Source organism: Nerophis lumbriciformis, linkage group LG20, assembly GCF_033978685.3.
Source record: "Nerophis lumbriciformis linkage group LG20, RoL_Nlum_v2.1, whole genome shotgun sequence".
NCBI classification, from domain to species: Eukaryota; Metazoa; Chordata; class Actinopteri; order Syngnathiformes; family Syngnathidae; genus Nerophis; species Nerophis lumbriciformis.
In genome coordinates this window covers 34,659,508-34,672,500 of record NC_084567.2, presented here as the reverse complement: position 1 = coordinate 34,672,500, position 12,993 = coordinate 34,659,508, and the positions used below count along the sequence as shown (strand labels likewise).

Sequence of the window (12,993 nt, the reverse complement as noted above, 5' to 3'; positions counted from 1 at the left end):
GCATAAGTCCTGAAAATGTGCGCAGGATAAAGTTAAGTTAAAGTACCAATGATTGTCACACACACACACTATGTGTGGTGAAATTTGTCCTCTGCATTTGACCCATCCCCTTGTTCACCCGCTGGGAGGTGAGGGGAGCAGTGAGCAGCAGCGGTGCCGCGCCCGGGAATCATTTTTGGTGATTTAACCCCCCCATTCCAACCCTTGATGCTGAGTGCCAAACAGGGAGGTAATGGGTCCCATTTGTATAGCATTTGGTATGACTCATCCGGGGTTTGAACCAACAACCTACCGATCTCAGGGCGGACACTGTAACCACTAGGCCACTGAGTAGGTCATTCTCTGTTCCTGGATGTACTGCAACACCAGGTCGATGCGTGGAGTGGACGGAGCAAGCCCCTATTCCATCTCCCTGCTCCAAAACTCAATTTAATATATGGTCCACATATAGGGGACTTATCAGATATTAAACTGACAAGAACAGATACTACACCATTGCAGTCCGTGCCGACCACTTAGTCAATAAGCTTCTTGTTTTTCTCTACCTTCTTGTTATAGGGCATTTCTAATATAAAGTAGCGTAAAGTTCTTACTTATATCTGTCGGTAAACTCGCCGTGAAAACATACCGGTGTAGTGCGTTTACATTATTCACCCAAGGAACTTTAGTTATTTGAGAGTTCCGGTCGGACGGTTTTTCACGGGACACATTTCCGGCGTTGTTGTTGCACTAGTGAGCCACGGATGAGGAGATGCTGCTAACGTTATTGATTGAAGTAAAGTCTGAATGTCATTAAAACAGTTAGCTCCATCTTTTGACACTTCTTCCACTCCCGTCCTTGCACGCTACACCGCTACAACAAAGATGACGGAGAAAAGACGCTGTCGAAGGTGAGCCACGTAAATAAGACCGCCCACAAAACGGCGCATCCTGAAGCGACTGTCAGAAAGCGGCTTGAAGATGATCTGTAGAACATAATCTATGCAACATTTTGACCAAAGAACCACCATTACATGTTATGTAGACCACAAGGAAGTGTTTTACATTTAGAAAAAAATCCTAAAATGACCCCCTTTTGTATGAAAATAAACCTGACGAGACCCCATCGGCAGTGCACTTTATCCGGTGCGCCCTATGGTCCGGAAAATACGGTATATGGCTCAACTAGGAATGAGCACCAAATTTGGTACTTTAATTCTGTCAGGTAAGGGTACCGATTCACATAGAATCAAAAAGGTACCATATTTCGATACCTACCGTATTTTCCGCACTATAAGGCGCACCGGATTATAAGGCGCACCGTCAATGAATGGCCTATTTTAAAACTTAGTTCATATATAAGGCGCACCGCATTATCAATAAACTCACCTTTGATCAGCACACCACGGACATTCAAAAAAGCCATCCGTAAACTTAAAGGACTATACGTTGCACCTCACCTCCTGTTATTACTTTACCAAAGCATTGTTCAACCCATCCTTATGTACTGTTCCACATGTTTTTTCACCATGCTTTCTGTAACCAACCGGACCAAACTCACACGCATTACAAACATAGCAGCTAAAATCATCGGCCTACCCACACCCAACATTTCAGACTTAAACCACAGGTCCATCACTCCACACGCAAAAACAATAGTCCAGGATATCACTCACCCACTACACCAATACATCACCCCACTACCATCAGGGCGCAGGTACAGAACTATCACATTACGGAGGGCCCGCCTCAGGAAAAGCCTGATCCCTGCAGCTATAGCCGCCCTTAACAGCAGGCCCGGCCGACCTGTCTGACAAGCCTGTAAATGTGTGTTGGTCATGTAGGATGTCTTTTTGTTATTTTTTGTGAAGTGTAATGTCTATTGTTTAAATCAGGGGTGCTCACACTTTTTCTGCAGGCGAGCTACTTTTCAATTGATCAAGTCGTGGGGATCTACCTCATTCATATATATAATTTATATTTACTTATTTATGAAATATATGTTTTTGTTAACAAGTTAAAGGTGTTTAAAGATAATGCAAGCATGTTTAACACATATAGATAATATTGGTAATATATTAAAGGTGTTTAATGATAATACAAGTATGTTTAATACATATAGTTAATATTGTTAACAAGTTAAAGGTGTTTAAAGATAATGCAAGCATGTTTAACATATATAGTTAATATTGTTAACAAGTTAAAGGTGGTTAAAAATAATACAAGCATGTTTAACACAAATAGTTAATATTGTTAACAACTTAAAGGTGGTTAAAGATAAAACAAGCATGTTTAACACATATAGTTAATATTGTTAACAACTTAAAGGTGGTTAAAGATAATACAAGCATGTTTAACACATATAGTTAATATTGTTAACAACTTAAAGGTGTTTAAAGATAATACAAGCATGTTTAACACATATAGTTAATATTGTTAACAAGTTAAAGGTGGTTAAAGATAATACAAGCATGTTTAACACATATAGATTCCTTTCTTTCATGAAGACAAGAATATAAGTTGGTGTATTACCTGATTGTGATGACTTGCATTGATTGGAATCAGACAGTGGTGATGATAACGTCCGCATTTTCGAATGGAGGAGAAAAAAAGTCCTCCTTTCTGTCCAATACCACATGAAAGTGGTTGGTTTTTGGCATCTTATTCATCCAGCTTCCGTACTCCTTTGTATACACTTTACAAGAAATACATTGTCGGCAAACTCCATAGCTTGCTAGCTTGTGCACGCCAGCTTTCTGAGACTCTTATTTTGGTAGCGCAGGCAGGATGAAGCAGAGCTTTTATTGTGCAACTGTGCAGTCGGTCTTTGGAGTTTTGACGACAGGAACGGCGCCAGAGTCTGTTGAAATAAAGTGTTTCTCGCCTTCCAGTCGGTAATTTTAATGAGCTGGCAGCAGCCAGCGTCATCTCAGAAGACCCTCGGGTGCCGTGAATGCCAATCAAGTGACGAAAGTGACGTCATAGTGAAGATTTATGATCGCTCATTTTTAGGACTATTTTTTTAATGCCTGGCTGGTGATCGACTGACACACCCTCCGAGATGGACCGGTAGATCGCGATCGACGTAATGAGCACCCCTGGTTTAAATGTACGGCAGTGACAATGAATTTCCCCAAGGGGACCAATAAATCTAAATCTAATCTAATCTAATAAGGCGCACCGCACTATAAGGCGCATAGAATAGGCGCTACAGTAGAGGCTGGGGTTGCGAGACCTGTTGTGGCTCAATATTGGTCCATATATAAGGCGCACCGGATTATAAGGCGCACCGTCAGCTTTTGAGAAAATTGGAGGTTTTTAGGTGCGCCTTATAGTGCGGAAAATACGGTAATTGTTTTACGTGACGTCACATCCGGTTGCAAACTCGGCACTGGCTCAAACAAACAAAAAAAAGATTACTTCTTAATCTTGCAAATTATACTTCAAAGCAGTGACGTGCAGTCACTAGAGGCAGGTGAGGCAGGGCCTCACCTGCCATCATGAAAAGAAAAAAAATGTAAAAAGAAAAAACATTTATTAAATTGTTATATGTATCCAGTGATTATACTATAAAGTTATTTTCCATTTAACTTCACCCGTTTTAGATTATTTTTATTTAAAATCGCTGAATTTTCACATTTGCCGTTCAAATACTGAGAAGAGACGGTGCGGTGAACAACAGCCAGTTGAGGCACGTCACTGCGTTGTGCCTCACCATGGATTGCGGACTTGGCTAACTGCTGGCCTGCTGTGCAGTGAGACCGTATTGCTATATGAATTATATTATACATTTCCATAGTTTAGTTAGCTGAGGTATATAATGTACAGTGTATTTTGTCAACAACTGTATGTGTGTAACGTATTTCTTGTGCTGAGCGATCATAAAACGGCTGCAAAAGACGCACTGGCTGAGGCTCGCCTCCTGCACCCCCGCCGTAGAATGCACGGCAACCCCTGACGGTAGTGTTATATCAACTAAAGCCCACACTTAAACTTTCCACGTTCAAGATTGAATCTATTTAAAAAAGTTATTTCATAAGAAGCCAAAAAGTGCAAAAACAATAATGTTCGTGTTGGAGGAGTTGTGAATGACTGCAGGGCCACAACATTAGGTACACCTGCAGACTGCAGGTGTACCTAATTCACAACTCCTCCAACACGAACATTATTGTTTTTGCACTTTTTGGCTTCTTATTAAATAACTTTTGTAACCTATTTTTATGGGCTTTCCTCTTTGTGATGTTAAGTTCCTGTTATGCGCTGTTATACAGTATATGCCTTGAGCTCTTATTTTGAAGGCGCTAAGAGCGGAAGTGATGACACGTTGGAGTGGAGCGGAAGTTTTTGAAAGAAGGTAAATAAAGTGGTCCTCGTGTAAACTGGAGCCTCCGTGTTTGTTATTTTGTAGTTTCATACAGTATAGGCGACATTTATAAACCCTCGGTTACACTTTTTTAAATAGATTCAATCTTGCACGTGGAAAGTTTAAGTGAGGGCTTTAGTTGATATAACACTCTCGTCAGGGGGTGCATTAAGCCAGCACAACAGCGGCTCATGGACTTATTTTATAAGTAAAGGTAAGACCATAACGTTTTTTTTTTATTAAATGTGCTTTTTTGTGTGCTACAGTTTGTATGTGTAAAGTTAAAGTTAAGTTAAAGTACCAATGATTGTCACACACACACTAGGTGTAATGAAATTTGTCCTCTGCATTTGACCCATCCCCTTGATCACCCCCTGGGAGGTGAGGGGAGCAGTGGGCAGCAGCGGCGCCGCGCCCGGGAATAATTTTTGGTGATTTAACCCCCAATTCCAACCCTTGATGCTGAGTGCCAAGCAGGGAAGAATGCTGGTATGAGCTTTTAAACATAACCCGTTAACTGCTGCCAATCAAATGGTGAATAAGATACTCTTTAGGGTTCATAAGTTTGTAAATCTGACTGTGATGAAGTCAGTGCCTCACCAGCCATCAACCTCACGTCACTGCTTCAAAGTGTAGAAAAACAAGACAACAAAACATTGTCATGTTTTAAATGTACAATTTAAAAAATGTTTTATTTAATTACTAAACAATTAACATTTAACACATGAACACACACAAAAGTACCAAATATTGATACCATTGAATATCAGTATTGGTTCCTGTTTTCCCAAATTGTGAAAGGTACCATTCCAAGTCGTGAATAAATAAAGTCTTTAAGTTCATTGTTGTCGCTAATCAATATTTCACAACATCTGAGTTTTAAATGTATTGTTCCTATTGCGTGAAATTATCAAATAACTTACTCAATGTTCTTCAGAGGCATGTATGACGTGAGTTTTAATAAACCCATTGGATGTGAGGCAAAAGGTTGTGAGGAAAGAATACAACATAAAAAGGGACATAATGGATTATTTCCAATTCAAGTCAAGATTTCTAAGGTTTACTTGCACAGGTGACCCGGCAAGTGCTCGTGTTCGGGGTTCCATGGCGACCGGGCAAAACACTCCGCCGCCTTCCTGTCACACTCGCAGATGAACATCTCGCATTCGTTGTTTTTGTCTGCGGAACACGCACATTGTGACTAAAACAAACACCCCCGACAGGTGGATCTTCCCGGTTTAGGTGCACTTACCGCCACAGGTGACCTTCTTGTTGTCCTCGTCACAGCTGTAGTCGTAGAACTCCGTGTACGGGTTGTCGAAAATGGGCCAGCATTCAGGATGCTGCATGGATTCGCTGTAACACTGGTCGTGAACGTAACAGCACCTGTTGGGGTAAAGGTGATGAGAAAAAGGTGCTGAGGGAGCGACAATCACGCGGTATCGGACTCCGACCTATCCAGGTCATCCACAGGTGTGCCCGAGCCGCCCTTCCCGCAGAAGCAGCCGTAGTCGGCGTAGTCGAAGACGGGCCAGCTATCAGGCATCACGCACAGGATCATTCTACGGAACTGGTTAAGAGCCTTGTAAGGCAGGGGTTGGGCTGAAAGGCACAATATGAACTGACATACTTGTAATGGATTACTTCATAGTGTTTGTAGAGCCACTTACCCACAGAGAGGATTAAAGCCAAAAGGAGCAGAGCGTGGAAGGCGTTCATCGTGCCGGGCTGAGGTTTGGTCACACGACTCCCGCACGGGGACCCTCTTTATATAGTCGATGACCTTGGTATCTGCAATGTCAGCTGTTCATACTGCACAGGGTCGCACGCCTCACGATGTACGATGACTTTCAACATGTATGGATACTTAGTGACTCTCACACGCTGAGAACCCTCTGTACTTGATGGTCTGTCCTGGTTAGGGATTGTTGAGTGATCCATCATGTTCTCACAAGCTGGTTAGGGAAATACTAAAGTGCTTTATCATAATCTTACATTTGAATGCATGCATACAACATATGGAATAAAAGGATATTCCAAAAAAATACTGTATAGGTTCCACTTTTAAAATAAAATGACATTTCTAAAACTGACTGTACATATCCACCTAGTCTAGGGTTGTCCCGATACCAATATTTTGGTACCGGTACCAGTACCAAAATGTATTTCGATACTTTTTTAAATAAAGGGGACCACAAAAATTCTATTATTAACTTTATTTTAACAAAAAATCTTAGGGTACATTAAACATATGTTTCTTATTGCAATAGAATAACAAGTTTGTCCTTAAAAGGGGAACATTATCACAATTTCAGAAGGGTTAAAACCATTAAAAATCAGTTCTCAGTGGCTTATTTTATTTTTCGAAGTTTTTTTCAAAATTTTACCCATCACGCAATATCCCTAAAAAAAGCTTCAAAGTGCCTGATTTTAACCATTGTTATATACACCCGACCATTTTCCTGTGACGTCACATAGTGATGCCAACACTAGAACAGCAAGCTATAGCGACATTAGCTCGGATTCAGACTCGGATTTCAGCAGCTTAAGCGATTCAACAGATTACGAATGTATTGAAACGGATGGTTGTAGTGTGGAGGCAGGTAGCGAAAATGAAATTGAAGAAGAAACTGAAGCTATTGAGCCATATCGGTTTGAACCGTATGCAAGCGAAAACGACGAAAACGACACCACAGCCAGCGACACGGGAGAGAGCGAGGACGAATTCGGCGATCGCCTTCTAACCAACGATTGGTATGTGTTTGTTTGGCATTAAAGGAAACTAACAACCATGAACTAGGTTTACAGCATATGAAATACATTTGGCAACAACATGCACTTTGAGAGTGCAGACAGCCCATTTTTCATCAATTAATATATTCTGTAGACATACCCTCATCCGCTCTCTTTTCCTGAAAGCTGATCCGTCCAGTTTTGGAGTTGATGTCAGCAGGCCAGGGAAGTTAGGGTCGATATTCTTCTCTTGATCATCTTCGGTGGTATAAGGGACGGTGTGAACCAAGACATCCAGGGGGGTTTAGCTCGCTCGTCTGCGGAACAAACTGCCGCCATTGCTTGCCGTGCTACCGAGGCCCTTTGTCCCTGAATTGCTCACACACTCCGGCAGATTCAATGGGGGTCTGGCGGCAGATTTCTTTGACTTTATCGTTGGAAATGCATCTGCTTTGAGTGTCGCAGGATATCCACACATTCTTGCCATCTCTGTCGTAGCATAGCTTTCGTCGGTAAAGTATGCGGAACAAACGTCCAATTTCTTGCCACTTTCGCATCTTTGGGCCACTGGTGCAACTTGAATCCGTCCCTGTTCGTGTTGTTACACCCTCCGACAACACACCGACGAGGCATGATGTCTCCAAGGTACGGAAAACAGTCGAAAAAACGGAAAATAACAGAGCTGATTTGACTAGGTGTTTGTAATGTGTTTGAGAAAATGGCGGATTGCTTCCCGATGTGACGTCAGCGAATAATAGAAAGGCGTTTCATTCGCCAAAATTCACCCATTTAGAGTTCGGAAATCGGTTAAAAAAATATATGGTCTTTTTTCTGCAACATCAAGGTATATTTTGACGCTTACATAGGTCTGGTGATAATGTTCCCCTTTAAATAAAATAGTGAACATACAAGACAACTTGTCTTTTGGTAGTACGTAAGAAAACAAAGACTCCTAATTAGTCTGATGACATATGCAGTAACATATTGTGTCATTTCTAATTCTATTGTTTTGTTAAAATTATAAAGGACAAGCTGTAAAAAAATTGATTATCAATCCACTTGTTCATTTACTGTTAATGTCTGCTTATGTTCTATCTACACTTCTGTTAAAATGTAATAATCACGTATTCTTCTGTTGTTTGGAAGCTTTACATTAGTTTTGGATGATACCACAAATTTAGGTATCGATCCGACACCAGGTAGTTACAGGATCATACATTGGTCATATTCAAAGTCTTCATGTGTCCAGGGACATATTTACTGAGTTTATAAAAATAATAGGAATTAAACAAAAAGGAAAAAAGATTTTGTGACGATAAAAAATATTGATGTAATCATAGTAGTATCGACTAGATACGCTATTGTACTTGGTATCATTACAGTGGATGTCAGGTGGAGATCCACCCATTGTATTTGTTTACATTCAGGGGCGCTAGCTTCTGTTAGCGGTGAGCTATTGTATCCTCCTACGGGGTGTAGTGAAGCATGTTTAGCTATTCCTCGTCCTGCAGAGATGATACTTGTAAGAAACGTACTTTATTCGTCGCCACAAGGATTAGTGATTCAGAAGTAACTAAAACGCTGCTGACTGCGGATGGATGTTCGCTGCTAGATAGCTAGCCATGTCTTAAAGCACCTCTTCCTAAGGACGTTACAGTGTTATAACTTCACCTTTGTCATCAGTTTTTAGGCCAAAATGCGTCCGTTCTCCCTTTTCTGTCTACACACTGTGTCTGCTTGTAAGTACTCCGTGATTGTGCGCTGCTGAACATGCTCCTCTGCTCGTTAACCCAGCAATGTCATGACGTGATGGCCGTTGTGAACCGGTACTTTTCAAACAGAGCATAGTACCGTTTTTGATTCATTAGTACCGCGATACTATACTAGTACCGGTATACCGTACAACCCTACCACCTACTCATAAAGTGTATTGGATCATTTCAGGCAACTGTATTTTTGTACCTATCGTGAAAAAAACTAATTTGAGTAACAGGACTGGAAGTAACAGGAGTGAGTTATTGGCATATAATTAGCAAATAGAGTAGCTCTTAACTCAAAACACTTGAATCCGCGTGCATCAATGAATTGGTGCTTGGTTTATTTTTGGATGTCCGATAATGGCTTTTTTGCCGATATCCCGATATTGTCCAACTCTTAATTATCGATCCCGATATCAACCGATATCGATATATACAGTCGTGGAATTAACACATTATGCCTAATTCTGTTGTGAGAACAGCCATACAGATCACACTGAGGGTGGCGATATATAAAACTTTAACACTCTTACTAATATGCGCCACACTGTGAACCCACACCAAACAAGAATGACAAACACATTTCGGGAGAACATCCGCACCGTAACACAACAGAACAAATACCCAGAATCCCATGCATCCCTAACTCTTCCGGGCTACTTTATACACCCCCGCTACCACCAAAGCCCGCCACCCCAACCCTGCCCCCCCCACACATCAACAACACCTCCCCACCCCCCCGTGCGTAGATTGAGGTGGGCGGGGTTTGGTGGTAGCAGGGTGTGTAATGTAGCCCGGAAGAGTTAGGGATGCATGGGATTCTGGGTATTTGTTCTGTTGTGTTTATGTTGTGTTACGGTGTGGATGTTCTCCCGAAATGTGTTTGTCATTCTTGTTTGGTGTGGGTTCACAGTGTGGCGCATATTTGTAACAGTGTTAAAGTTGTTTATACGGCCACCCTCAGTGTGACCTGTATGGCTGTTGACCAAGTATGCGGGGCATTCACTTGTGTGTGTGAAAAGCCGTAGATATTATGTGACTGGGTCGGCACGCAAAGGCAGTGCCTTTAAGGTTTATTGGCGCTCTGTGCTTTTTTTTTTTTTTTTTTCATGTATATATTCATTTTACACCATATTCATTGCACTTCTACATTTTTTATATTTTTTTATATTTTCTAGCATGCACACATCGCACTGTATGGAATGGCCTCAATCTCGTTACCTTGCGTAATGACAATAAAGCTGATTCTGATTCTGATTCTCCTACGTCCGTGTACCACTTGGTACAGCGGCGCTTTTTAAAAAGTCATACATTTTACTTTTTGAAACTGATACCGATAATTTCCGATATCACATTTTAAAGCATTTATCGGCTGATAATATCGGCAGTCCGATATTATCGGACATCTCTAGTTTATTTAATAGGTGGCCTAATCCAGCTGATTTCAGGTGAAATATGGACTATTCCCTGGACTGAGTGCAAAATGAAACATGTCACCTACATGAACCACTAAAAGGTCCTATTAAGCACCAGGTTAAAAAAAAATAACACACGCTAAATATTCTTCCAACCATAATGAAAATGACATGGCGTGCGGGTTTGTTTGTGTTACCTGTTTGTGCCCTTGAAGTCAATACTGCGCTGGCGTGTGAAGAAAAGTGAGACTTTCTGTTTTGACGGGATCACTACCTTGTAAGAAAACCTATTAAACACCATAACTCCATTAAACACCTGTTTGATGAAGTTGACACTGGAGGTCAGGTCCGATCTGCGAGAGATCCGACATTACGATATATATACTTTATTGATCCTTGAAGGATGTCGCAGGGCCAACACAGATAGACAACATTCACACTCACATTCACACACTGTGGCCAATTTAGTGTTGCCGATCAACCTATCCCCAGGTGCATGTCTTTAACAGATAGATAAATATCAGGTTCTCAAAAGTGTTTTAATTCGTGACAGAAAAATTGAGACGCACAGTTCTGGATGAACATATGTATTTAACTCCACACAAAGTGCATTTCATAACATGATTCTTAATGAAAAGAGTGACAACATAGTTCAAAGGGTATGCAACATGTTGAACAACTGACTTTATAAATAAATCACTTGCTTACTGGCCTGTGGGATACAACATAAATAAATAGCAAATAATTCCAAAAGGTGGCATATAACTGAGTAAAATGGAACGAAAAAATATGATATAAGGAAGTAATAGTATAGTTCTTATCAAAAATGGAAATGTATCAAATATATACATTTGTAATTATTTGATATGGAGCATTACTTTAATGTCAAGTCTGCTCATGTTCAACCAGCCTAGGTCATTTTTAGTTATTAGCATTTATCAAGTATATTTAGTAGCATAGCAGCTTGTATTTTCAAACCCTGGAATGTTTCAATGTGGTTGGAATATAATATTATTTCTTCCAAAATGGAACCTTCATTTTTCAAATCTCTCGTTGAACAAACTTTTTGATTTACGAACCACGGACCCAACGTTTCATCCAACCATTAGGTGCCTTGCAGCGCAGCTATTATGCACTATTATCTCCTTCCGGTGCTCATTCAGTAAGCAGGCTACTGTGCTAAGTGTTACATTGTGTGATTTTCAGATGGGGTTTATAAAGCCTTTTTAAAAATGTTTACGATTTTTATTAGCTCAATATGAGCATACGCGGCACATTTTAAAAAACGTCGTTTTTTTCCCTTCATTGATGATTATTACTCACTGCAGACTTCATGAGAGCCAACAAACATAACAAAACATCACTTACTGTACAAGCTCTGCTGTCATTAGGATGCCGACTGCTAGAATTTTCATATTTAGATGAAGAATCGCGCATAATCCTCGCGAAGAAACGGGTTGGAGTGTCATTCTTGCCATTTTCAAGTACTAAATGCCTCCGACTTCTTCTGTACAGGTGAGATGCATGATTTATGATCTAGAATAAACTTACAGGGAGCAATGAAGCAATGAAACACCTCACCAGTCGATGATGTCAAAATTGTACACAGGCTCGCGATCACGTTGCCGCTATAAATAGTCCGCCTGCGTTAGCGCTTATAATAACAATATCTCTAATACTTGGTTAATATTCAAATCATGAAATGTAAATGGAGTAGTGTTGGCGGTTTTTGAATGGTTATTTATTGGATTTCATGGGCGAAATAAAAGATCTCCCATTGGCTCCGCTTTAAGCGTGAATGAATGAAAAAATAAAATCCATACGTCGTCATGTCTTTCATAATGATTGTGAATAATAGGCAAGATTCCCCAATAAAGTTCCCTTTAAGGAGTTTTGTGATTTCAAACTGTGATTGCCCTACAGGGCTAGTGAACGTGTTTGTGCGTGTCGGCAAGGAGGCTGCATAGAAGGTTTGTTGTTGTTGTTTGGCCTTTGTCATTAAATAGAAAGTTAACCCATCCTTTATTATGTTTGTTTGATATACACTACTATTTATCACTGTATATTGTGTTCAAAGTGTACAATTATTTACTAAAATATGGACTTTTCTCGAGGCTGTAACCAATTATTCCTATTTACATTGTTTTTCTTGGAGAATTTTGCTTCAATATATAAACTTATTTATTCACAGACTCTATTCTAGAACCATTTAGGTTATTAAATCGAGATTCCACTGTAGTGTGCAGTGGTAGTTCAGTGTAATGCTACCTCATTTTGTGAAAAATCTTAAAGAGTTTTGGACAGAAGTTAATAATTATGAACTAACGACGAGTCCTGCTGCAGCTACAGCTTCCAAAACGGATTCGTTTTTTACGACAGTTGTCCATCGCCATTTTATGCTTTGACTTTTGTAAATTCACTGTCACGTTTTTTAGGCAAATTGTACGTATTTTTTGGCCTAAAATAAGTCTCATGTGTGTTACAGTACATTATTTGACTTATGTTATGTTATCATGTTGTGGCGATCACAATAGATGACAGTTTAACAAGGGGGACTTCCATGTTCATGGTGAAAGAGCCATTGATTCCATTCCTGGTTTTCATGTTAAGTGGAGAGTAAAACTGTTAATGCACCTCATCCCTGACTTCTGCCATGCCAATACCCATACTTGCCAACCTTGAGACCTCCGATTTCGGGAGGTGGGGGGTGGAACAGGGGCGTGGTTGAGGACGGGGGCGTTGTTAA

At 40.5% G+C, this 12,993-nt stretch overlaps 1 protein-coding gene and 1 non-coding gene across 2 annotated transcripts; both read right to left on the bottom strand.

Annotated features, from left to right (window-relative positions):
• Positions 1-332: 332 nt before the first annotated feature.
• LOC133619887 (U2 spliceosomal RNA) lies at positions 333-523 on the bottom strand. Its single transcript, XR_009817468.2, has one exon. It is a non-coding gene; the product is annotated as a U2 spliceosomal RNA (small nuclear RNA).
• A 4,748-nt stretch (positions 524-5,271) lies between these two features.
• LOC133619815 (phospholipase A2-like) lies at positions 5,272-6,943 on the bottom strand. The gene is made up of 4 exons (XM_072915480.1): positions 6,013-6,943; positions 5,797-5,944; positions 5,595-5,728; positions 5,272-5,521 (listed from the first exon to the last, which is right to left on the bottom strand). The coding sequence occupies exons 1-4, from the start codon at positions 6,059-6,061 to the stop codon at positions 5,403-5,405; spliced, it is 450 nt and encodes a 149-aa protein (XP_072771581.1). The 5' UTR covers positions 6,062-6,943; the 3' UTR covers positions 5,272-5,402.
• Positions 6,944-12,993: the final 6,050 nt, after the last annotated feature.